We start from the raw sequence: 26289 nt of genomic DNA, 5'->3' as shown, positions 1-26289 counted from the left end.
TGCTTAGAAAAATGAAAAGCACATTTACCCACATAATTCCCCCAATTGCTTTTAACTTCCAAAAGACAGAAGAGGGAGTCACTGTTTCTATCTGTCCAAAAAGAAGGGAGAAGAAAAGGAACAACTGACAAGCCGGGTTAACAGCCAGAACATCTCTCTGAACGGTGGGAGGCTGTGCCCTTCGAGGACAAAATCCTTAAAGATCTGTTAAGAACAATTGAAAGACTTTGAATGTATCCTTTATTGCTGGGCTTCCCCCAAGAAGACGAGACGTGAAGGGTCCCAGCAGCAGCAGCATCCACCCAAAGCTCCTTCCCATTCATCAGGTGGAAGTGGGCAGAGAGGCCGGGGAGGAGAAGGAGCAGGAGCAGCCCTGTCTCCACAGGCAAGGAAGCCGCAGTCCCCTCTTGGAGTGTGGCCGGCATCCGCTGTCCAGGCCTGTCATAAATACAGCCAGCAAAGCTCAGGACCCCCCCCCCCCCAGCTGGCTGTGCACGTAGGGTCTCCAGTCCCCGCAGATGCAGCCTGGGTGGCCACAGCTGGGCTTCCTCTACCCAGTTCAGGGCTTGGGAAGAGATAAGGCTGGCACAACATTCCAACATGATTGAAGACAAAATTTCAAAGACAACAGGGATGAACACAGTCAAGAGGAGGAAAGCAACAGCCCCTCCCCTCATGCAGAAAAGCAGCCTGACTGGAGGAAGCTGCCTGGATCATGCAGCAACTTAGAAGACAGCCTGGTGTCATCATTGAGGCCAAAATGATGGCGGCTGGCACAGCGGATGGAGCAAAGGGATAACTTCAAGCCACTGTCATACCTGGAAAATGAGCCTCACACCTGAAATAGTGTTCTGAGTATTGAAACAAACACCAAGACCTTCAGGGCGCTGAGCATCCATCCACGGTAAACTCACCGAGCTTCTTGATTTCGTGTGTCCGCTCGTCTCTGGTCAGTGGAACATAGTTCATCTTCCGGCCACTTTCCCCGTAGCCCAGAAGAAAACCCCGAGATCTGCGTGGACTCTTGGCTCCAGACAGGCGCGGTGCCTTCCACGCCACAGACAGCCTGTCGTCTGAGGACCGGACGCGCACATGTAAGGGCTTGTTGGGCGCTTCCTTCTCTTAAAGAGGACATGACATAGAGACCATTAAACAGTAGCCAGGTAGAGTCCACCGTGGCAGGTGGAGTCTCTGCAAACGTGGCACCTCAGTAGTTCGCAGCGGGGCCTAACAGACCTTTTGGGGGTAACAGATTCTGGAAAGACCACCTTTCCCCCAAGGGTATCAGCACTCCCTTCGTAAGTTCCTCCCTGCCTCTCACACCTAGAGAGCTTAAGAACAAAAACCAAAACTGTGCCACGTGGAGAGGCAGCCGGCCAGAAGCCTTGGACGCCTCACAGTGTCTCCTTTCTTCTATTTCCTTTTGTTCTCTTAGGCCAAAGCTATATATTCTCTGGCAAGCGCTAAAGGTCAATGTAAAAACATGGCAGAGGCCCATTATGTGCAATTTATAACTGTCTTCCATAAAGCTGTTACACTGTAATGTTGAAAAGTCAGGATTCCCTGCCTTAGCAACCAACGACCAACAGCCAAATGCTAACTGATTTATTTAGGGTCTTAATTTTTCTCCCACATGTGAGTCCTATCCCTCCAGGAAAGCCCTGGACAGGCCACATCATTGTTGCTGTCTTCAGCATCTGTCATTTTCTTGTGAAATTAATCAGTTTAGTGAAATCCTCTGGCTGATCGGCCTCATCTCAAGAAACACTCTCACTGTGTATTCTCAAAGGAACATGCCCAGTGGCTACCACTCAGTGCTTAAAGTCTTGCTTCCACATCAAGGCAGAGCTGATACATCTGGGAAAAAGCGTCATGGATCACGAGCGTACCACATTGCCCATTTCTAACAGTGGACCACATTTGAGCCCTGAGGAGGCTAGAAACCATCTTTTTAACTGTGTGAGCAGTTACTTCCCGAGTATTCTTCTTCTGCTAAGTGCATTAACCCCATCATCAATTCTGACTGATCTTATTAGTCTGGAAAATTCCCAGCTAAACTAAGACATAAAAACCAAAACTAATGTCACAAGTTATTGTGAGCTCAATAATACATAAACAAGTAGCCATTGCAAAGGGTTGTTCTGCCAGACACCTGGCTCCAACATTGTGAACCTAATCAAGGAGTGTCCTTGGGTAGATCAGCTGGAATTGCTTGACTGGTCTCTGGACTCCCCTACTAAGAGACTACCATATAATGGCCAACAAATATTTCACCACATACACAAAACAGTAACTATTTTAAGGCATTTGCTTTTAATCCAATAGTGTAGTCCAGCAAAAGGAAACACTACCTGGGTCTTCTGTGTCAACTAGAAAATAAGTTGCTGCACAGAGATGGCACCCCTGCAGTTCTGCGCCAGTCCTGTGTCCTCTCTAGCCAAGCATGTAGCAGTAGGCACAGTGTTCCTGGGACCACTAGGCTTTGGGGAGTCTCTGCTCAGGAAAATCAGATTCTGACTAAGTAACCCCTGACTCTCCACAGTAAAAAGCTGAGGGGGGCGGGAGCAATAAAAAGCTAAATGTCCCTTGGAACTTCCAACAGGGATAGAGCTCCTTTGGAGGAAGGTATCAAGTTCCAAGGACAAGGGGCTGATATGACCCAGATGGTGTAAGCTTGTTGCTGATGTGCCCAGTCTGGGGCTCTGTCCTGAAGCCCACCAGATCCACCAAACATGAGCCACACAGCCCAGTGCAGGGACAGCAGCTTGCCAATCACTCAGTGCGGGTCCCTGACCCCAGGAACCAGCCCGTGCCTAACAACTCCACTCTGGGGTCCAAGGATGGGGCCAGGACGCCGAACCATGCAGGGGAACAGGGTTGAGCTAGTTCCGACACCCAACACAGTCAATTTCACATGGACCTCAACAGTTTGTAGGAGGCTCTGTTTCCTTAGAACAGCACTAAGGAAAGTAGAAAAGGTATCCTCATCCCCAGGAGAAAACTGAGGTCCCCAGAGGAGAAGCAGCTGACCTGAGGTCACAAAGCTCTTTAGTGCCAAGCAGGGTCGCAAATGCCACCATTCTGATCCCAATGTGTCCCCTCTTAACGATACCCCTCCCATTTAAGCTCAGTCCTCACCCCGTGTGCCCTTCCCCTGGCCACCCAGCCCCTTCTGCTCACCGATGTGAACCCAGGCTCCCTGCAGAGTGTAACCCACCGCCTTGAATGGAAGGCATGGAACATGATATACCAGACGCTGTCCCAAGCAGGTAGCCAAGGACAGGAGAGGGGCTCTCACCAAGGACTCCCTGACCCCCACCCTGAACTGACCCATGACCCCAGGCAGCTCATGTAGTCTGGGTAAAAACACAAACGGGAGCAAACTGCAATCCCTCTAAACAAAATCCCCTCTTTCCCATCTTTGTGTTTATAAAACCAACCTCATTTTTTTCAAGTACTTTTGAAAATTCCCTTTATTATTCTGAGTAACATATACTGTCAAGCATCTTCTGTAGATCATCTGGTAACCCTCTTTTAAGTGCACACCCCATATGGTTCAAATCCATTTGCAATTAAATGATTGAAGTGTTTGGCTAAGCTTTGTGGGACAGTCCACCAAAGCCTTCTGAACTGTCCTAATAAATCTCTGTAGGTCTTTTATCTCAAACACAGGAAGTCACAACTGCCAAGAGCCTGCAAGCCCACATCCACCAGCACTGAGTGCATCTCAGCCCTGGCAGGACACACTTCCTGGGTCACTCTGGGTCCAACAGAACCAGGTAATCCATACTCAGAGCTGGTCGATAACAGAACTCCCACATCAATTATCATACCACCCCTTGTTGCAGTGGATGTCAGAAAGCCAGGCAGGACTGGGATCTTTCTCCTGACTTGGACCACCAGCTTTGAAAATGGGCAAATATTCTGAAGTTGTCCAAAATAAAATCTATTCTTTTCAGTAAAAAAAAAAAAAAATCAAAATTCCACATGATGCTTTGCCCACTTAAAATTCTATGCTGGTTAAACCTGGCTGCTTCTAAACTGGGCTGATGCCAGCTCAAAACTCAGTCTGCATCAAATCTATTACTTTTGGGTGACTTTAGAGTTCTTCCTCACCCTCAGTCTCTTCCTCCGTGAAACAGTGTATATCATGTTGGGTTTTGTAATATGATCCATGTAAAGTATTGAGGCTCCTACCTCGAAGACATTAAGCGTGCTAGGTTATGTAGCTATTATTTGGAGCCCAAAGGTCCATGTACTAAAGTCCTGATCCCCAGCCATTGGAAGGTGGTGGAACCTTTAAGAGATAAGGTCTTGAAGTCGCTGAGGGCTCGTCCCTGAAGGTGTCCCTGCCATGAGTGGGTGGTTGGGCTCTGCCACATGTAACATATACTGTCAAGTGATGTGCTGCCTCACACAGACCCAAGCAATGGCGTCAACCAATTTTAAATTCCAAAGCTCCAAACTGTGAGCCAAAATAACCCCTTTCCTCTTATAAATTGGTACCTTGAGAAATCGTTATAGTGACAGAAAACTGACTACCACAGTGGCAATGGCAAAAATGGAGTCCCTCTTTCATCAGACTGCTACCTACGTGGGCAGCCCCCTCTGAACAGGAACATGTCACAGAACTTAGCTCTAAGCTTTGCACACAGGGTCACTGAAAACCAGATAAGGGCAAAAGAAATTTGCCCCAAACCCTTTATGTTGACAACCTTCTCAAATAGGAAGCTGTCCACGTCCATGTGATTTTTTTTTTTTTTTTGGCCTCGTGAACCAGAAGCGCTAGCTAGTCCTCATCTCCATCCACATCTAACATGCTCGACTCCCCTACTCTTCACTGGTGTGACAGAAGGCCAGCACACTGCAGGTATCAGTCCATGACTTCGAGGAGTCCAGGGATCATCCCACCAACTTGTCTGATGGCCCACTGTGCTGACCACAAAACTTCACAATGATGGCCCTCTCCCTGTCCCCATGGCTGAAAGAGCAGGCCTGCATTATCATGGGCCTGTGATGCCCACCCTCTGCCCCATCATCCCCAGCATCAGCCTTCAATATAACTGTGGACACTTTGCCCACAGAGCAGGAGGGAGGCCGGGCACTTCCACCAGAGACCAGGTGCTCAAGGGTCGGTGTACTTCAGAATCACCTGCAGCTTGTGAAAATGCACCCTCATCTCCACGTCTGGAAGGACCAGGTGAGGTTCTGGGCCTTCTGTGCATCCCTGATGCATAGGCAAGATGAGGAAGGGAGAGCACAGAGGGGAGAAAGAAGGAAGGGGGCAGGAAAGGGAGGGGATCGTGTTAAAGAGCAGCGAAGGCCAACCATCCACAGCCAGATGGAGACAGGACACTGGCTTGGTAGTTTCAACACCCTGAAAACAGGCCCAGGCCCAGTCTGGCTGGCTTCTCTGAGATAAGGTTCATTACACCAACCTCTCACTAATGTCTACCAATGTCTAGAGCTCGTTCTTCCAGAGGAAATTCTGACACACGATCTTCCTGAGCCATCTTTGAGAGGATTCAGAAATCTCTTTTCAACACACCTAATACTTGCAATGCAATCGTGTCTCTCAACAACAGGGACGTGTCCTGAGAAACACACCATCAGGAGACACTGCTGGGGACTTACTCAAGCCAAGACAGCCGGGATGTCTCCAGGGGCATGCTGTGTAGGCAGCCCAGCATCATGCCATGCCTGGCCGGGCTTCCTCTCAAGTCCTTGAAGGGCCGCATTTTCCTCTCTAACAAATAACCTCCATCCTTTTTCACCATTTACTTAGTGAATTTCACATTGTGCTTAAATAAGCCCAGCTAGTTAACAAAAACAAGGGGAAAAGGAATCCATCCTCAGAGTGTCACCCACCAGTATCAGGCCCTTGGGCACATGTCCTCACAATAGCTCACAAGCCACCTGTTTGCTGACAAAGACAACGAGGTTCAGCAAGGTGGAGGGAACGGGTCCCAGCCCGGCAGATGCAGGCCCTGAGCTGGAGTGGGAACCCGGGCCGTGGGATCTGTAGCCCCAGACCTCTCCCCTTCAGCTCTCATTTGCAAGCTCTGATGGTGGCAGTGTTGGTGTCTCCACTGGCCACACTGTGGCACGGGTAGGGCCCAGCCCTGGGAGCAGGTTCTCTGAGGCTCTGAAAGCCCCAGGTGAAAGATCTGGTGGTCAGCACCCGAGACCCTCAGGTCCACGCATCCTGCCTACAGAGCTGTCAACCAGGCTCGCAGCGGCCTGCGGCCCCAAAAGGAAGTCGGTGCCATCGGGATCTTCCCATGCCTGATTCCTCTTAAACGGAGAAGCATCCCTAGTGCTCCCAGGGAAGACCAGAGGAGGAAAAGCCAGATGCCATACATCCCACCACCCTCAGAGACACCCGGACGGCACCCCTCGGCCAGCGCGAGGGGTCAGTAAAGCCTTGCTGCTTTTTCAGGGCTTGGAGAGGAGAGAAGGTCTTAGGAGCAAGATGGACAAGAGAAAAGGGGAAAATAAGGACTTGACCTCCCAAGCTGGCAAATCTTGATGAAATATTGATAGAAAAAAGAGAGAATGCATGCTTGGGGCACACAGACTTTCAGACAAACCGGCCAGCATGAAGGCCTTAGTTCCAGGTTTCTGAGGCTCCCTGGGACGGCCTAGTACACAGAGACCCTCTTCCCCCTTCTAAGATCCCGCAGGAACATCCAGGATGTCATGGGGTGAAGAAGCCAGGAAAGGCCTATACATAAAAGTCAGTGCATAGAAAAGAGGAGAGAAAGTGGCCAGGCCCCTCTCAGAAACAAAGCAGACACTTGGAGCCACCTAGGGCCACTGGGGTTCCACCAGGTTGCTTTGTCTATTTGTTTCACAGGAAAAGGGCTGCGTCGCTTGATCACTTAACCAAGCTTTCCTCAACCTTTTCACTAAAGTTTACCTAACAGCAAAGAAAATGAACTTGATCTGCAGAGTCCTGGAGCAAGGCAATTTGTTCACAGTCTTTGTTTTTATCTCAAATTTTCACTTGAGCCAGGTCTGGTGGCACAGAACTGTAATCCCAGCAACTCGGGAGACTGAGGATCGCAAGTTCAAGCCAGAGTCAGCAATTTAGCTAGACCTCATTTCAAAATAAAATAAAAGGGGCTGGGGGTGTGACTCAGTATAGCACCCCTGTGTTCAATTTTCAGTACGGGGTGTGGGGGGAAGATTGCATTTGAATTTTGTAGACTACTCCATAATATTGTGGTGCTCATTTTAAACTTTAAAATGACATTTTCAGTGCCGGGCCCTCAAGAGAACACTGTCCACAGGGGTGGACAGTTCCTTCATGCCTTTGTGGACTCCTGATATTACTCTGTTCTCTGAAGTTCTAAGAATTATAATATGTTGGTGGCTCCAGGATGTCATCCTGTCAATCAGTTGCTGACTTTGAAACTGACCCTGGTAGACTCAACATCAAGAGCCTAGGAATATCAGTGAAAATTACTTTGCGCCCATGAATTCACTCACCGTCTAGGACTGAGGCTGTGCTAGGTCTCAGGATGCCAAGTTGATGGCAGACACAGCCATCACTATTAATGACCGCAAGGGACTGGTTAGGCTGGCAGTGAAACCCTTGTTCCTAGCAAGAACCAGAAGGCTCTGTGACTGCCTACGTGAATGTCTCTCTCAGTTTTCACAGATTGCAAGTCTTTTGGGGGCATCTCCCTTGTCCTACCACTGTGTAGACAGGGCTAGGTTCTCTGACCCATCCAGGGCAGTGGCTTATCTATAAGATCAATGCCAGTTGCCAATGTCCTTGTAATTCTGATGTAGACATCACTGAGCCATTGGAAGAGGAGCTCTGGGGTAGCCCTTCCCTAGCCCAGGCCACTGGCTCCTATCCCGGGCCCAATCCACCCCCTAATACAGTGGTTGGAGTTGAGGATCAGGCAGCAATGAAAGGAGAGATCATTTGCAATGAAAGATGCCGTTACATAATGGCAACAGGTTGATAACCTTAAATAGACAGGGCTTCCTTTTAGGACTAATACATGAATTTGCAGAGATCTAGATAAGAAGCTCTGGCCTTCCTCAGGGGCAGGGCAGCTCCTGGCCTGTACTTTGTCTCTCTTAGACATGCAAAATGCGGAGATTATGGGCTCAAGATACTCAGTTCAGAGTTTTCAATTTCCACATCAGTCATATTTATCTAACCAAACTGGCAAGGATATGTCCCTGAAAATCTTGATGAAATATTGATAGAAAAAAGAGAGAATGCATGCTTGGGGCACACGTGTTGTAAATCCACAGGCATTTCTGATTAAAGGAATGCTAGGTTAGAGTTCCAAAGATGAACCTCACGCTGTCCTGCCCAGGGTCTAACTGTGCTCTGTGTATGAAGTCGGCCTTCCGGGGACTGTAGATCCAGAGCCTGACAAGGCCTGCAAGAAAGCTCATGCCAGCAAGAGACGGAAGAAGGGACATGGCTGTCTCAGACAGTGGCATTCAGAATTCCAGATGGCGGAGGGAACAACTCGGTCCCCAACTCTGGACTCTATGGCAGGAGGTGGTCATTAGACACCAGGAGGCGGGAAGATCAAATAGTCCATTACCATGGATACAAACATGGCCCAGACACCTGGTGGAAAAACACATCACAAGCCAAGTGCGCTGGAGTCAGGACATAGGCGGAGGCCAGGGGTGGTACAGTAAAGAGGGACCACAGGTACACAGCACCCAGGTGCTGGCAGGAAAGGGCCAGAGAAGAGCTGTGGACTCTCCACTCATCCTGAGTCCAAGTGCTACTTAATGCCCAGGAAGTCAGCAGCCTCCATGAACTAAAATAAAATGTCAAGAAACAAAAAGCAAAAAGCAGTCTTTTGTTTTAGTACTAGATGGGGTTACCTCCACAGTTCGAGAAAAGCACAGATCTAGATCTTTAGAAAATTATAAAAATCATTAAAAATAGATCTGAGTATATTAAGAGCTAAAATTAACCAGAGTCTAACATGGTTTCCAACATGAAAATTTTGGCAAAAGCAGAAGAGCTGGCCCAGCCAAATCTGTAGGCTGGTCAGTAGCAAAGTTGGGACATGTCCCCAGCCTGGCCCCGTTGCCCCAAATGCAGCCACAGAAAAAAGTTAAACAGCTCACAGAAAAAGAAGTCTACAGAGATGTTGGATACTAGTATTCCAGTAAGTGAGCAGTGGGTCATCTTGTCCCCATGTCAGCACAAGGATATGGGTCTACATCCCAACAAGAGGGAGAAACTTCCTGACGGGGACAGGGGATGTGTGCTCTGCAGGAAGCCCAAACGTCTGCCCTGAAGTGGCAGTTTTGCTTCATCTCATTTCTAAGTCCTGAGAGTTTTTCTATTTGGACAAGTGACCAATTTGAGAGTCAATCAATCACTGATATCCTGTGAACCTTCCAAAACTCTCTAGTATGTTCTTTCCTCCTCCTCACAAGATTCATCATGAAAATCCCTGCACGTGGGGAGCCCATCCAAATGCACACACTTTTAAGTCCTGATGCACCACGAGGATCTGAAAGATCACCGTAGTCTGGCGTGGTAGTGCCATGACTCAGGACTCGGGCTTTTCCCTTCAGATAACAAATCTAACAAGGCGTGGCCCTAGGAGTAGGCGGCACCCAGAGGGGTTGAGCTACACTCACCTGTTCCTTTGTAATCCTACCCCTTTGCTCTTTTGGGATAGAATGTTTCATGGAACCTCCCCTTGTGTGTTCCCTATATAGGAATAAAGAATTCCGATGTCTCTCTCTCTTTTCACAGACACTTAAGGTCAGAGGAGCTGTCACAGGACCCAAAGAAAAAGGTATTTCTTGGTCTCTGTGTGATTATTTCGTGCAGCCCATTTCACCTGGAGTGACCCCGAGTGTTTACTCATGGAACGCAACACCTGCGTGGTTTCACCTTGATGTCACCATCTTATCACTGGGCTCCCAAGCCCAGAGCTCTCCACTTGCTTGTTCTAGGTCACAGTGCAGATTATTTTTCAAATAATTTGTGATTGTATTCTAGGTTTAATGATCTCCTTCCCCCCATTCATATGTTGAAGTCTTAACCCCAGTACCTCAAAATGGGACTTCATTAGGGATGGGGTCTTTAAGGGTAATTTGAGTCAAAATGAGACAATTGGGGTACACTAATACAACTGGTGTCTTTATAAAAAGAGGAGATTCGGATGCACAGAGACCCCAGGGCATACAGCCCACAGAGGAAGGACCACGCAAGGATGCAGCCAGAAGGTGCCATCTGCATTTCATCCAAGGAGAGCAGCCTCAGAGAAGCCAATCCTGCCGCAGGCACGTTGACTGCTCAACTCCAGAACCCCTGAGATAAACTGCTGCTGTCTAAGCCCCCAGGCTGGGGTGCTTTGCCCTAGCAAACTACCAGACGATATACATTATTTTTTGCTTTTTTATTTACCATGTTCTTTCCTGTTAAAATATAAGTTTCTGTCGGGTGAGCTCCTGTCTGTCCTGCTCCTGTGTATCTCCAGCAGAAGAACCTGTGCTTGGAAAAGCGCAGGCACCAGAGGAATTAGTTAAATCACCAACATCCTATTTTTAGGCAAAGATAATTCAGTCCAGAGAGGTCCAAGCCAACCAAACGAGGCCTTCTGGAATCTGAACTCAAGCCTCGGTTTCTAGCAGAATGAAAGCCCTGAAGAACAGGAAAGGCTGTAGTTCCAGACACAGACAAACCCCTCCAGGCCTCACACCAGGTGCCTGTGCTCATGCTACACAGGAAAAATCCCTTCCTTTGAATGAAGAAGTACAATTTGGAGTACTTCTCTTTGACAAAAGTATTATATATTTAACCATTTCTCAGAACAAAAGCACAGCATTTTTTTCAAAAATAAAGGTATAAATACATTGATAATTTAATATATCAATATATTTTATAAATTAATCATGTTATTTTCTATAACAATGTGATTTTTTTTCTCCTGGAGCACTTTAACCAAGTATAAGCATCACGGATATCGGCAGATTGTTTTGTGTTTTAAGTTGTGCCTTCTATCACATGTGCAAGAGGCTTTACCTAGCAATTTCTCCTAGTATCTTTTTTATCATACTATATAACAAATCGTGTTTTCTAGCAGAGCGCTCTGGCAACCACAGCCCACGGAGCTCCTGCAGACAGAGGGGTTAAATAACCTCATCAGACATACAACCAGCCATGAGCCACAACCCAATCCTCTTATAATCCCTGACACCCAGGATTTCTGCGACACTTACTTATTCAGAAGGGTCACATGCACACACACATGCATGCATATACACACATGCACACACATGCACACACCCGCATGCATTTCTAGGAAAGAAAGCAAGAGAAATTAATTACTTACAAAAAAGCAAGAAAATTACTTGTTCTAAAACTAAGGTCATTAAAAAGACTTTATCACAGAAATTGTAAAAATAAATGGTTATTTACATTACAAAATAAAAGATTCATACACAAGGCATGTATATCCATCAGTGAAATGTTTATGTGAGTCTGATAACATGTAAGCACCTCTGAATTAAACATCCTTTCCCATTCTGCACATATTGCAAGCATGCAGTAGCCTCTCTTATCCAAAGTTTTGTTTTCCAGGTTTTAATTACCAGTAGTCAACTGTGGCGCAAAATTATTGAATGGAAACAATTCATGTTTTAAATTGCACTCAATTTTACACAATGTGACAAAATCTCAGGTCATCCCCCTCCATCCCACCCAGGACTTGAATCATTCCTTTGTCCAGCATATCCATAATGTATACACTACCCTCCAGACGTTCACTTAGCCTTCTTGACTGTCAGGTTGGCTGTCACAAATGCCACAGTGCTTTGGTTCAAGTAATGGCCTGCATATAGCCTCAGGCTGTATCACGGTGCCTTCGCCATAAACCTTACCTCCTCTAATCACGTGGGCATTGGGCCATCTCACATCATCACAAGAAGGGGAATACAGTAAAACTACTTTGAGAGAGGGAGGGAGAAAGAGATTGCATTCACATGGCTTTTATTACAGTGTATTGTTAAAGCAGTTGTATTATTAATTATTGTCATTAGCCTCTTATTGCATCTAATTTATAAGTTAAAGTTATCATTGATATGTGCATATAACAAAAAAAAATGGAATACATAAACCTCAGTACTATCTTCGTTTCTGGTATCCACTGGGGTCTTGGAACATGTCCTCTGCAGGTGAAGGGGGATTTCCAAGTTCGATGCCTGGCCTCCTGCCCTTCTCTCTTCCCAGCCTCTCTTCTGTACTCTTTCTGCTTCAAGTGTGCCCCTATGGCATGACCCTAAATCCATGTCTAGCTCTCCCTTCCTTCTTCCAACTCCTATTTCCTCACTCCAAACACCATCAGGACCGCCCCACTGCCGTGCCCCACAGCCACCTCGAGTTCGTCATATCTGAACAAGAACGTATCACCTCACCCCAAAGCCAGCTGTCTTTGCTGACTGCTTTCTTCTTCTACCCCATTTATATTAAAGAGATTTTTAAACCATCCACACCAGCAAAACAGATTTGAGAAACATAATATGGTCATTAGTTTCAACATACTCACCTTTCTCTGCACAACAACACCAGACTGATGTATTTAAAAACATGGTGCATGAAAATAAAACATGATTCCTCACCATATTGTCTTGGGATAACACCCAGCCACATCGTGAAATAACTGCATTCATTGTGTATTATTTTTTCACCATCAATTAAACATATTCAAGAAACAACACACAAGAAATGTCAACACTTCTCTCAATAAGTAAAACAATATGACCAGACGACATCAACATCCAAATGATACCACACACATATATATACAAATATGGAGCAGAGATGGAAGGCAGGTTATCCAACGCATAAGAAAATATCCAAAGAGTGTCAGGAAAGAGAGCAAGACTTGATGCCACATATTAGCCAATAAAAGCCACTGCTTTGTGGGTTCCTTTTGTTTATGCCATTCACAAGAGTAAGAGTTGTAAAAACCCTCCATGGGCCAGTACTACCATCTCGACCACCATATTTGCCGGTTAACAGGGTGACAATCTCCCCAGATGTAGTTGCAGATGCTTTCCCCCACCCCCCACCACCACAAGGACACAGAGGAACAATGAGCAATGAGCAACACTGCTGCAGTCTGGTCCACCAGGCACAGAACGTATCGACCGAGACTGTGTGGCACGTGTGTTAGCTTAGCGATGGGCACGAATGAAGGTTTGTGAGCACATGTGTGTGACAGAAGCACAGTCCTCTTGAGAGGAGATGCTTCAGTGAAGACATGAACCAAGGGAGCAAGTACCTGTGACGGTTTCATTAAATGATGCTGGACCCTTAAGGGAGGGTCCATCAATCTTGATCCATTCACCTCCTGAATTAGGGAAATGCAACTGGATGGTTAGAAACAAGGCTATTTGGTTTCCATACTTCAGTGTTTCCTTACTGTAGAGTTCAGTGATATTTCCAGGTATTCAAAAGGATCTGCCTGGGGCCATGTTAGTGGCTCCACACCTGAGCCTATGGACAGTCCATGTTTGGTCTTCTGCACAGGGTTTATTCTAGTGAGTGTCGAAAGGAAAATGGAGACAAAATGCCAATAACCTACTTTAAAACTATTGTAAAAGAAGGGATAAGTCTCTCCTAGTTTTTTATATTTTGACTTGCTATGCACATCTAAAAAGGTCTTGCTTGGGAATCCTTTCCATATTCAAAATTTATATAGATTTGATAAAAGTGTGTGTGTGGGGGGGCCTCTCCCATTCTAAGTTACAAAACTACAGCCTCTGATTCTAGAGGAGACTTACCAGGCAGGCTCTCAGCTCTGTAAACTGGTCGGCTCACTCCACTGTGGTTCTCTGCAGTAACCAGCACAAAGTACACTACCCCCGGCTCTGAAACATACGGTTCATATCAAGCCACCGTTGCAAATCTCCAAGCATCACACAGTTTGACTCACTAATCATCTTCCTTATTTGCTTTATAACTAAATATAAAGGTTTGAATTAAGTGACAAGTCTAAGATAGCCTTCTCCATGGTTTTTACTCAAATCACTAACATTCTTCTCACGCAGCTGAGACACGCCAGACCCAAACACAAACTGCATTTAGTACAGAGTACGAGGCATGTGCAATAAATCTGGATTCATAAGCAGTCAATAAAAAGGGCACTTAGGGATTTTAACTTTAAGATCAATGTAAGAAATAGGAACTCACAGTCCACTTATTGCTATTTCAAAATACACTGTCAAAAACTATAAATAATATTTCCCCCTGGAAGTTCCAAATTGAAATTTCCAGGAAAAAAAAAAGAAAGAAAGAAAATGTCAGTGTAACTCATAAAATATGGCACATGGGAACTCTTCGTTGCACTACATAAAGCTTCGGGAAATTTTCCTTTTCACAGTAAAATGATCCCTAGACTTTGCCTTCATATTGTTTTTCACCATTTCAACAAAACACTAGTAAAAAATATATATATATATTTCTTGGAATCTTGGAAATGCTCAGTTACTTGAGATAATTGGGCTTCACTTTTTGATTTTTGTATTGAGGTCAGGGTCAAATACCAGACCTCTCTTTGACTGACCTACTGAAGTTGTTGGGGTGCAACAGGAAACCTAGATGCCCTGTTACAAAGAGGGTGCCCCTGAACTTGCAGCTTGAAAACAAAACCCTAATAGCACTCAGTTTTCCTCAAAACAAGTGAAGGGGCCCATTCCCCAAAAAGATGGAAGCTCATGGACATCACACCCCTGAGGGTCAGACAGATAAGCATCAGCTCTGTGTACGGCAGTGATCATGTGGCCCTTCTCGTAGCCAGGAGCCTTCCTCAACACAACCTCATTCAGTTCTCAAGCCAGAGGCTCCGCGCCACCCACTGGAATGACACAGTCTGGGACACCTACTCTGCTCAAGCCTGGTGTGACTTCTGTCTGAATCTGGCAGGGCCTGGTGGCATCTGGGGTTTGGCATGAACTGTCAAACTAGTGGGGAAGTGCTCCAGGTCCTGACAGGATGCAAAACCCTGCTTCACCAGGCACTTTCTGCACTCTGAGCTTATTTGTATTTCAAAAAAATTTAATCCACATGTGTCTGAATCCCTACATTTAACTCATCAGAAACTGGCTTCTAGCAAGTTCTACCACTCTCTTGTAACATGTTTTCCTTCTCTGCAGCAATCATAACAACTCAAGGTTTGAGTAGATGTGACCCTGCCCAGGCCTTCACTCTGACAGAATCTCCGTTTAACCTCGCAGTTGGATGGCGGGGTGGCCACACCATGCAGAAGAGATTCGAGGAAATACCTGCTTAGCTGAAGCCAGGAGGAGTGGATTCTGGTCTCCTTCATCTCCCTTACACAATCTCTGTTCTGCTACCAGAAAACCTAACCGTCCAGTGCAGGAGGTGGAGGAGGAACCAGTACAGCAAGCTGAGGCCAGGGATGGGTGCTGGGGAGCTTCACGCTGACTGTGGTCCACCCAGGATGACAGCACTCACGTGGCCCGGGGGACACCTGGTCATCTCTGTGCCACCCTCCGTCACTCCCTTATGACCCAGCTTCAGGTTGAGCCGAAGCCAATGGAGTTTAAGACACTGGAGTCCAAAAGAGAGGGATGCGGAGGAGGCAGCTCAAAGCCCGAGTCTAAGACCTCCACGTCTGCACTTAGAGGACAAAACACGTTGAATGAGACTCAGAATATTCCCAGCCTCCAGGACCAAATTAAAAATGAAATTTAAGTGGGTAAAAAGATCACATCTTTAACCAGCTGTAGCTTAGCATGACATTCCACGTGCACCTTTACAAAGATGTGTTACAATTGACTCTTGAACAACCAAGGGGACGGGGCACCGAGCCCTGTGAAGTCAAAAATCTACATAGAACTTTGCCTCCCCCAAACATAGCTAGTAAGAAGCTGTTGTTGACCAGAAACCTTATCAACAACAGAAAGGGTCAAGTAGCACATAATTTATATATTGTATGCACCACATATGGTGACAAAATAAGCAAAAACTTGGAGAGATCACTTTTTTCTGTGACGCACAATTTACACAGGAGACAACTGCTCACACGGAAATGAGGAGTGGTACATGGTGGCATCCTAAAAGGACACGGCCACACCTGAGTTCACCGTGATAGCAACAGGAGGTGGCCTTGGTGTTATTACAGTAGCACTGTGTGTGCTGCAATTAGTTTTCTACAGATATATTTTAATACCGCACCTTTACTTTATTTAGATTTCTCTTACTGTAAAGGGCATCATGTACAGTTTATATGTGTTAAGTTTTGACAAATTTTAATAATGGATTCATGTATGTTATGGTTATAAATGATATGTGGACTATCTTCTTGAATTTGTGCATTCAATGTTTACCCAACTTTTTCCTAAATTTTTTGATATTTTTAGGATCTCAGTTCTTCTGTAAGTTTTTTCAAATTGTCACAAATCTCAAAACAAAAAATCCACTTGTAAGTGCACCTGCACAGTTTGAACCCATGTTGTTCAAGAATCAGCTGTATTTGAATTATCCCTAATTATAAAATGGCTTAGAAATCAGAAGTTTCCAGATTAGGCTACCAAATTGTCAGGTAATCACATTGCTATAAGACAAAAAGGACCAATGCATTTTCCAAAAGCACATTCATAAACTAAAAATCATTTGCAATTTTAATTTGGAGAGGAATACTTGATGCCTGGGAGCAGGAGTTCAGTCAGCCCAGGCCAGACTCCTGATGAGAGAGTCGCAGCACTTGGCTTCTCATCCCCAGAGATCCCGGCTATACTTTGTCTTGCAAATAGTTATCCTGAGATGTGGCACACAGTTAGTTCTGACTGGCAGCAAGAGCACAGAGTCACTTACCCACGTCGTCAATAAGGAAGGAGTGTGTCTCCGCATTCACCTTGATGTATCTAAGACTTTTCAGTGACTTTCCATAGGCAATGTTGTAATGCTCCACGGGTCTACTGGTAGCCTCTTTGGGTGGGTCCCACGTGACTTTCAGGCCCATTTTAGTGGACAGCAGTTTCACGTGCCTTGGCTTCAGTGGGTGGTCAACTATGCAAACAGCGCAACTATCAACTTAAGGTAATGGCAGATTGGGGAAAGAATTGTGTTGAAAGTTCTCTGATAGCATTAGCAAAAAGTCAACGGCTTTCCTCTGTCTGATTCTAAAGACTCCAAGTGCAGTCGTATTTGCACATTGCTACAGTGTGACTGCAAAACAAACATACCAAACCCCCCAGCTTTCTTTGTATTTTGGATAGCTGTGGGTGGTAAATTTAAACCAAAAATGAAATGAATTAGAATAAATGCTAGGCATTCTCTGCCTTGATTACTTTGACATGCCAGAGCGAGAGAAACCAGTCAGCAATTTGACAATTCTCCAGAGGCATTCATACATTAAATAAGTTCTTAGTATTTAGTATGATCCGTTGGACAGTCTTTAAAACACCTCTGAGAAGAATAACCCAAATACTGTGATCAGGAAGAATACCAATTGTATTCAAAGTAAGATAACAGAAGTAACTCATTTCCACAAAGAAAACAAACCCAAACCATCACCAGCTTGACAGGGAAGTAAAACTCTGGCTTTATCTGCAGACACTGAGTTTAAATGCTTCCATGTTTTGTCAGTAAGACATTAAAGAGAAGCACCGTTACTTTTTTACCTTCAGATATGAGGTTCTAAAACCAAATATTGATTTTCAAATTTACCAAAATGAAAAGAAACATTTTGTCCAACAAGACCTCTCAGCTCGCTGTAGATAACTGATACTGTAAAGCAAGGTAAATAAGGCCTAAATATTCATGCAACAGTCGAACAAATTTTTGGCCAACTTGGATGTGAAAATGACTATTCAATAATGCCAGGGTCAAGGAAGAATTGGTGTCGAGGCCTAAGACCAAGATCACCTGGCAGAACACTTAGGGGTGTGCTGAAGAGTTCTGCAGAGATGAGCTATTTCAGGGCTCATCTTCCCTCTCCTTGAAACTTCCGCACATCCCAACCAGGCCCAGAATGCAGTTGTAATTAAAAACAACCACCAACAACAAATAAACCCTGACACTGGGGGGAAAGAAAATAATGCCAGGCACTCTAAAAACAGGGAGGAAAATAACCTAGAGAACAAAAGAAAACCTTAAGCTTAGTAATATTAAGAAAACTTCATCTGAAAACCCATAAAATAAAGGGATGGCACATACATTGGTTAGAATGTGGGTTTAATTGAAAATTAAATTTAATAGAAAATTCCAAATAGAATAAATACAGACAACTCTAACATATGTGTCATTGTTCCCGACAGCCTTGCTGCATCTCAAGTCAAACCAGGGGCTAAGGAGAGAGCTCCTGAGAGAACTCGCTGGAGAAATTCAAGGCATGAACGAAGGGTATGAACCTGATGGATTTTGCAGGGTTAGAGAAAGGATGTCCACTGAAGAGACAAAAGCATGGTGTTAGACTATGGGCACAGACCAAAGTCCACAAAACCTCCCCTCCCAACTCCAGACGTGAGCTTCCTGTGATACAGTGATGGAGGAACCCAGGTGAGAAAACTGGTACTACAGAGACGGCATGCCAGCCATTTCTGGGCAGTTTAAATGTGTGATTGTGCCTACCCTTCTATAATTTTCTTTTGCCCTTCTTTGCCTACAAGAAAATTCAGCATAATCATTTCCAGGAATCCAACATGTGTAGAAGCAAAGCAAGATGTCCAAAAACTGCAAAGGGAAGCAGTGTGTGTTTCTCCCAAGGAAGAAAATGAATGCGTGAAAACACTAACAACACTTATCTTTACAATTCAATTCCAAAGCTCTGGTAGGAGAAGTCCGCTCTTCAACAGACATTGTGAAACATGAGAGCTATGAAACCCAAACACTTCCCGGCACTAGTGATTCAATCAGTGCACAACCACCGAGGCCAGAAAAATATTAATTTTTTTCTACCACTGTTATCTGAAAAAGAAGAACAATATAAATATACTCATTTTTCTTCCCTGCTATGTCTTTGTGTTAGTCATCTTTCCATTACTATAACAAAACACTTGAAATATTCAACTGCTAAAGAGAAAAGGTTTTCTTGGGCTCATGGTTTTGGAAGTCTCTGTCCATGATTGATTGGCCCCTTTGCTCTTGAATCTGTAGTGAGGCAGCTCATCTGGTGAGAGCACATGGTGAAACAAAGCTGCTTACCTCATGGTGACCAGGAAACAAAAGAGAAACAGAGGGAAAGATTGGAACCCCATCATTCCCTCCAATGGCTTGCCCCCAGTGACCTAAGACCTCCATTAGGCACCATCTTTTAAAGATGCCACCACCTCCCAACATCTCCACGGCTGAGACTCAAAGCTTTAACACTTGGAATTCAGGGGATTTATCCAAATCATAGCAGCCTTGCATTTACTCAGCATAGGATCATTGGTAACTCACATGTGAGTTCACAAAGGATGCACCAACCCAGCATCAGGAAAGCCACGCACACCCATCCAGGAGTCCCAACAAGACACACGACACCTGGGATCCTTATTTTACTTTTAAATATTCTTAGAAATTCAGCCCAGACCCTCCCTCTTGTCTTCTAGACAAGAAGACCTGCAGCCCTTTGTAAGTGTTTTCAGGAAGATGCTTCTAGGTACATTCTTTAAAGCTGCATGTTTCACGAACCACGACTCTTAATAGAAAGGGACAGACCCAGTGTTAGTACCACAGGAATTAAAAGCCTCATGGGGGGACCTTTGGGGCTGATTTCTCAGAGCAGGCGTGTGACAGGTAGGACCAGGATTTGCTGCTTTTGCGTCTCCGCAGCACGCAAGATTAGGAAATAGGCTTAAGCTGCAGCTGAAGGGATTTAGGGTTAAATAAAAAGAATTTCCTGTCCACGTCCTTCCCCACTCCCCACTCAAGGCTGTCTCTGAATGGAGACAGATGGTAAGGTGCTCCAGACAGAGGAGCAGCCAGCAAGAGTCTGCTAGGACTCCAACAATTTTATACTGCACAGAGCCATGGCATAATTCATACCAGTAAATTTATCCAGACTGGAGAACACTTGCCAGGTGCCGAGTGGCAAAGTGATGCTTCAGTGATCTTTCAGACACTCGGCAATGCCAGCCTAGACATCCCTGTGCGTGGCCCACCAGGAGATGTCCACTGGTTTGTTTGGGAATGGAAAATAAGGACACTTCGCGGACCACACTTTGGTCTGGTTCCAACTCCAGGTCTTATCCCAGAGGGCCTGCAGAAGCCAGTTTGGTTAAAGGGTCAGAGTGTGGATCGTGCGCTCAAGGAGAGGGGTAGACTCTAACACCTCTGCAATGCCTGTCCCTGGAGGGTTCAGCAGACAGGACTCAAGAAATTCTCCAGAGCTGATGGGCTCCTCAGGAAGCCTGAGCCCTGACCTAAGTCCTCAGGGGCCAACCTAACCAACCTCTGCAGGCTCCACTCTTGGGAGCCAATGGAGCACAATATCTCACCCGCCCCTCCCTCATCTTCTCACTCTGACGTCCTCTGTGACCACATTCAGGGCTGACTTCAATAGCTTGAAGCAAAGGATGTCACACTAATGAGATGAGCCTGAGGGTCTCCAGCTCCAATGCCTACAAGGGCAGGAAGACAGGAAAGGGGGACACCCCACGGAGAGTGGACCTGCCACCTGAAGCACATTCAGGCTCAGGCTCCTGTGGACAAAAAGGAACTTAGGCCCAGATTATCAGATATTCTGTGTTTTTGTTTGTTTGGCTTTGTTCCCCCCTAACTCCAATAAACTAGAAATCCTGATTTTGTGTGAAATCTCTCGATTTTACATTAATTGGTAATGACTTTCACTTTTGAAAAACACTGTGTGGGGAAACACGCGCACACACACACACACACACACACACACTCACTCAACTCAGCTGGCCAGACTCTGTCAGTGGCCAGAAGCCTCCTTGACCTCAACCCCTGGAGAAACCCCTTAGCTGCTGATCCAGATAACCTCCTGATAGTCAGTCTCAATCCAGATGCTCCTCTGTGAGTCTGGGTCCATGAGGAGAGTCTAGAAATTAAGACAAAAGCTGAAGTATGGAAAAGAACTGAGCCACCCCAGCCTGAAGGCAAGGATAGAGATTTGCCAAGGAACCACATCCTGTACCCAGTCCTCACTCCCTTCCCTGACAGACCCAAAGATTCTGGAAGAACCTTGGGTTGGGCTCCAAGAGGTAACAAAGACCCACCACAGAGTGGCTTTGGGGAGGGCAATGTGGGTGCTACCCAGGCCCCAGAGACTAGCAAAACTGATGACTTGCACACCCCTGTTTCTAGACTCACCAGTCCACACCAGTTTTCCCTACACCTTTATGGAAGTCCCATGTGAGTGTCCAGCTGAACATGTTGAAAATGAAACTCAGAACCCTGCTGCTCAATCACTTGGTTCAGACCTTACCACCCAAGCACCCAAGTCAGATGCTCAGAACCATCGCCAAGTGCACAGACACATCCACACGGATGAAACAAACTCTGTCAAGGGCAGTTTCTCAGAATAAAGAGAGGGAAAATACAGAGTTGTAAAATACATCACAGGTCCTGGGAAGCCCTGCTTGGGGGCTGTTATCCATAACAGAAACTTGCTTCCAATGGTTTATTTCTTTGTTGTGTTTCATTTCTTTTAAAGCCATATAGTGACTTCATTAAGCTCTCCAGGTTAGTAAAAGAAGAAAGGAATGTGGATGGGAAGGAAAGAGGAATTCCAAGAGCAACAACAGCCCAGGGAGAAGCAAAGGAAGAACTTTCTCAGACCCTTGGTTTTGCTCCACTGTAACTTTGAAGCTGGCTGATTTTAGGCTGCCCCTAAATGGACCTAATGGTTGACAGTGTTGACGCAGGGTTGGCATTTAGTAAGTATGAGGTACATGACTCACCATCTAGAAACTAGTAGCAACTGATAAACCCGCAAGGTTTTTACTTTCTGCAACTGCACTGGATCAGCCTTCACTGTCATGATCATTCCAGATACTGAAGCTAAAACCCACAGCTGAGGGAGGAAAATCCCCTACCACCATGCCGGCTGGGTAGAACCAAATATTTTCTGAGTCAATTACTAATGCAGTAGTGGTAAGAAAAACAAATGTTATTTATTCTTTCACTTTTCTACCAAAGATTTATGAAGAAAATTAAAGAACTAAAAGTTGGTTTGACTGGATTTCAAAATCAAGTCTGAAAAGTAGATTCGAGATACTCTTTGCACCTTACTGCTCCTGGTCATACTGTATGACACAAGTCCCTGATTCTTAAAACCACTGGTTAAATCTCAAATAGCGAGCAGTATACATTTGAACAAGCAATAAAAAGGGGCCTATATGGTTCTACTGCACCAATGAATACACATTACACATCAAAACTGAAAGTTTGTATGCAGCAGTTTTTCCTGAATTTGAAGCATGGAGTCTGAAATTGTTTATGATGAATGTTTGAATTCAGTACCCAATGGGGGAAATAAAGACATCAGAAATCAAAGCAGCAGGTTTATTGCTGATAAAGTCCAATCAGAGGATGTGTTCTAACATGCCACCCCCACCGCCCTGCATGCTCCCTGTCTCCCCACTGCAGCTCTGGGCCACGGGGTGCTGAGCCTGCTGCTTCCCAGGCAGGGACAGGAGTCTACGGGCCTGCGCCCCAACGTGGCCAGTCCCACCTGGGAGCCAGAGCAGAGCCGAATGCAGCCACCCACAGGAAAGCAGACCCTCTGAGGAGAAACACAAGCCTGTGGCTTCCATCCGTTAACATCCCCAGGTAGAGAAAGTCATGCAGCCGAGGTGGAACTCTCTCTACCCGCCATGGAGCAGAGGAGTATGGGATAGAAGAGAGGCCAGATGTGTCACTCTAGTGATGGCTCCTGGTGAAACCGGAGAATGGAAGTCCTCCTAACACCCTCTCACGTTCCTCGCTGGCTGGCTCACTCTGCCCCCACTGGGTGTGATGATCAACCTGTGGTCCATCTGCAATAGCCCCTGAGAGTAAGGATCAGGAAGAGCTCACCCCAACTTCAGGAGCCACCCCCATCTCCATCAATGTCCAGCCCGTGTCTTCCTGGGGTTGTCAGTAGGGAATCCCACCCTCCAGACCCCAGAAGGCTCCGAGATGAGTGAGGCTCACTTGTTAGCCAACTCCAAAGCCAAGGTGACCAATAGGACAAAATCCACTCCTGGTCTGTTCTGTTCCAGTCCCAAACTTTGCCCAGTTTGTGCTGTCCAAAAGAAACCACAAGAATTCAAGCGGTGAAATGACAATTATGTTCTAATAATGTGAGACCAGCAATATAAAAAAAGTCCCAATTTTCATATAAATCCCCCATCACAAAATTCCCAAGTAACATTTAAAGTCCAAAAGTAACACATTCTTTGTCTTATAGCTTAAGATAAACAATATGAAGTCTAAATATCTTTCCTGCTTCTTAATCTGTTTGGCCCCAGCCAGAGGCAATTCATTCAGTGCCCAGATGGGGACAGGGCTCCTCAGCAACGGCAGCCTCCTCCATTTTTCCCTGAAATTGGTGCAGATCCTTTAGGATGCCCCAAAGTAAGAAGAGTCGGATCCAAAGTTCCCCACTTGCCTCCATCTTTTCAGTTCCAAGCCCTAAAAATCTCTCTAAAAACAAAGAATCCAAAGAGCTCTGTAAAAGGTACACGTTATTTCTGTCTATCCAGCAAAGCCTCCCCCAGTTCTTCTGGCAACAGGCCTGTGGCCACATGACCCCAAAGGGCCCAGAGTTCCAGTGGACTTGCTGCCTTTGATCTCTGTTCAAGAGGCTATAAAGGGGGATTTGGGACTTGGTGAGACCAGCTCTTGGTGTCGCACACAGAGGGGACTGGGGATGAAGAGAGAGCGTGGGCAATGGTTAGAGTCGCCATGGTTTGGATCTGACTGGAGAGTCTCCCCCTAGGCTCGTGGGCTGAAGCTTGGTTTCCCATGTGGCAATGTGGGAGGTGGTGGGTCCCTTAAGAGGTGGAGCCTAGGGAGAGGTAGTTAGGTCACTGGTGCATGCCCTTCAGAAGAATTAACATAGTACTTAAATTAATATAGTTCCTGGTTAGTTCTCCAAGAGTGGGCTGTGGTTAGGCGAGGCCATGCGTATGCTTGGCACTTCTGCAAGAGGCTGGTGCCCTTACCCCTCCTCTGCCATGCTGCGGTGCAGTCAGCAGGGCCCTCACCAGACGCCAAAGGTATGGGGCCAGCTAATTTTACTTTCAGTAAAATCTCCTGTGAAAGTCAAAAATAACCTTTTGAATCTACCCCGAAGCCAGTGTAGACCCACCCAAAGAAATGAAGGCCAACACTGGCTGGCAGAGACGGCCCTTCCCCACTGAGCACAACTGCAGCCCACCCAGCCCGGAGCAGGTGAGGACAGCCTCAGTTACAAAGAAGTCTCCCAGAGGGACACAAGGGCTCTTCAAGTAGACCAGCCTGGTAAAACTCCAAAGGAAATGCCAGAATTGTTTCTCAAGTATACCCAAGAGCGCTCTCTAACGCAACAAAACCTTCATGTTTGCACAAGCCTCCCCGCTTCATCTGTGTTTGAAATTCAAGTTTTACTTTCCACTGGAAACCGCCAAATAATTCCCAGACTCTAAAATGAGGAAAACACAGGTCTCGGTGCAAGTAAGAGTCTTCGACCAAAAATCCAGGAGATTAAGCCAGAAAAGGTTAGGATGTCCTAAAATTACAGCACGACCTGGGGGTAGAAACCCATGTGATGCAGGACTCTGAGAGGAAAGGGAGGGAATCTCAGCTGTTACCCATATAATACTAGGGAGTACAGGAAAATTTAAAAATACAGAAATCTCCAGAAGGTTGTCAACAAGTTATCAAAACACGGAAAGGACCAACTGAATTTTAAATAATTTTTCAAATGGATCTTGGAATCATATTTGCTAAATAATCATGACCTCCCCTTCCCCCACCAAAGGGGGAAAAGAAAACTGAAAAGTACAGGCTGTTTTGTGACTGTGTGACATAAAAGGAACACTGGACAAATGTACAGATGGCCGACTTTCCCTGGGAGGCGGGAGGTGGGAGGCGGTGTTGAGTAGACAGACTGAGGATTAAAACAATAGCCTGGCTCCTGTGTTGACACTCCCAGCGTGCACAGGCTCCGCAGGCTGCGCTACAGCATTTCCACGCTGGTTTTTTAGGGATCCAACTCTGGGTCTCTGGGGTCTGAACTCAGAAAACACTCCAGGGAGCTCAGAGAGTTCTGCACACAAAACCTCTGACCCCACCAAGGGGAAGCCACACAGGGCTGTTGTCAGTCAGAAAGAAACATCAAGACAAGCAGATGTCCAGGTCCCCCAGGAGGTCAAGGACAGCCCAGGAAACAGCCCCAGCTGTGCAGACGTCCCCTGGTTTGTATTCCTCAAACCCCAATTTCCCCAGAGAACGTTGACTGACGGTTCTAGTCTTCCCACCCCACTAAATAAGAGTGCATCTATCTCGACCGGGTGGTGTGCACCGCTGAACAGCTACAGAGACTCAAAAGGGCCTGGGCTACAACACCCCCACTCCTGGCTGCCATCAGCTCTCCGTGGTGCACATAGGAGCCTGTTGGACCACGGGCTCACCTCTCTAGCTGCTGCTGCTAAACCTGAATTCCCTGAGGTTGTTCCCAGCCCCTCTGGCATTTTCCAGCTTTTCCATAACAACAAAGCATCATTTTATTCAAACAAGGAGCTCGAATCCCAGTACATACCCATGTGCTCTTGCAGGCGCGGAATGTCACTGGATACAATTGTGAATCACATTTTTCCCTCATCAGCTCAAAGAAGCCCCATGGTGACTATCCAAATCTCAAACCGGGAGCCCCTTGCCAATCTTATGTCAGAGCACACTGCTGTCCCCACAGACTGTCAGTGCCACCACCGCTTCTGTTGTCTCTGTGGAAGTATGGTCCATCTTGGCGAGTTTCAGGTGGCCTCATGCCAAGCAAAAAGGTGACCCTTACGCCTGAACTTTAGAAACCACAATCAACACCCATGTCCCCTGGCTCCTCCTGGCTGCTACACATCAGCTGGTCACGCAGGAGGCAGCCAGGTACTTCAGCCCGGAGAGCGCGTCCCGGGAGAGAGCCCCCGCCTCCTGGCCAGGGCTCCTGGCAGTGAGAGCCCCTGGTCCCAAGGACTCGCGTCACCCCAAGGGTTAATGGCACCTCACAAAGTTCTTCCCTTGTGTGTGTGTGTGCTGGGGGGGGGACCTGGAGTGGAAGAGAGCCCATGATGTAGTTCACCCACATCACCCCTTCATCCGCTCCCTCCCACTCCTCTCTCATGTGGAAA

General features: G+C 46.3%; 1 protein-coding gene across 7 annotated transcripts in view; it reads right to left on the bottom strand.

Annotated features, from left to right (window-relative positions):
• The window catches only part of FNDC1 (fibronectin type III domain containing 1), an 84433-nt gene that overhangs the window by 43010 nt on the left and 15134 nt on the right, over nt 1-26289 (bottom strand). For 3 of the 7 annotated variants that reach the window (XR_014021954.1, XM_081294243.1, XM_081294245.1), the window contains exons 2-5: nt 16850-17044; nt 13795-13881; nt 13293-13361; nt 915-1121 (exon numbers count right to left, since the gene is read on the bottom strand). Coding sequence is in view for 6 of the 7 variants with exons in the window: in XM_081294243.1 (XP_081150369.1) it covers nt 915-1121; nt 13293-13361; nt 13795-13881; nt 16850-17044 (558 nt within the window). In the remaining variant the exon portion in view is untranslated. The remainder of the gene's footprint in view (nt 1-914; nt 1122-13292; nt 13362-13794; nt 13882-16849; nt 17045-26289) is intronic. The other 4 variants (XM_081294244.1, XM_081294246.1, XM_081294248.1 and 1 more) reach the window with 4 other exon arrangements.

Source organism: Spermophilus citellus (genome assembly GCF_964194105.1).
Source record: "Spermophilus citellus genome assembly, chromosome: 5".
Taxonomy (NCBI): Eukaryota; Metazoa; Chordata; class Mammalia; order Rodentia; family Sciuridae; genus Spermophilus; species Spermophilus citellus.
This window is presented reverse-complemented; position numbering and strand designations above follow the sequence as displayed.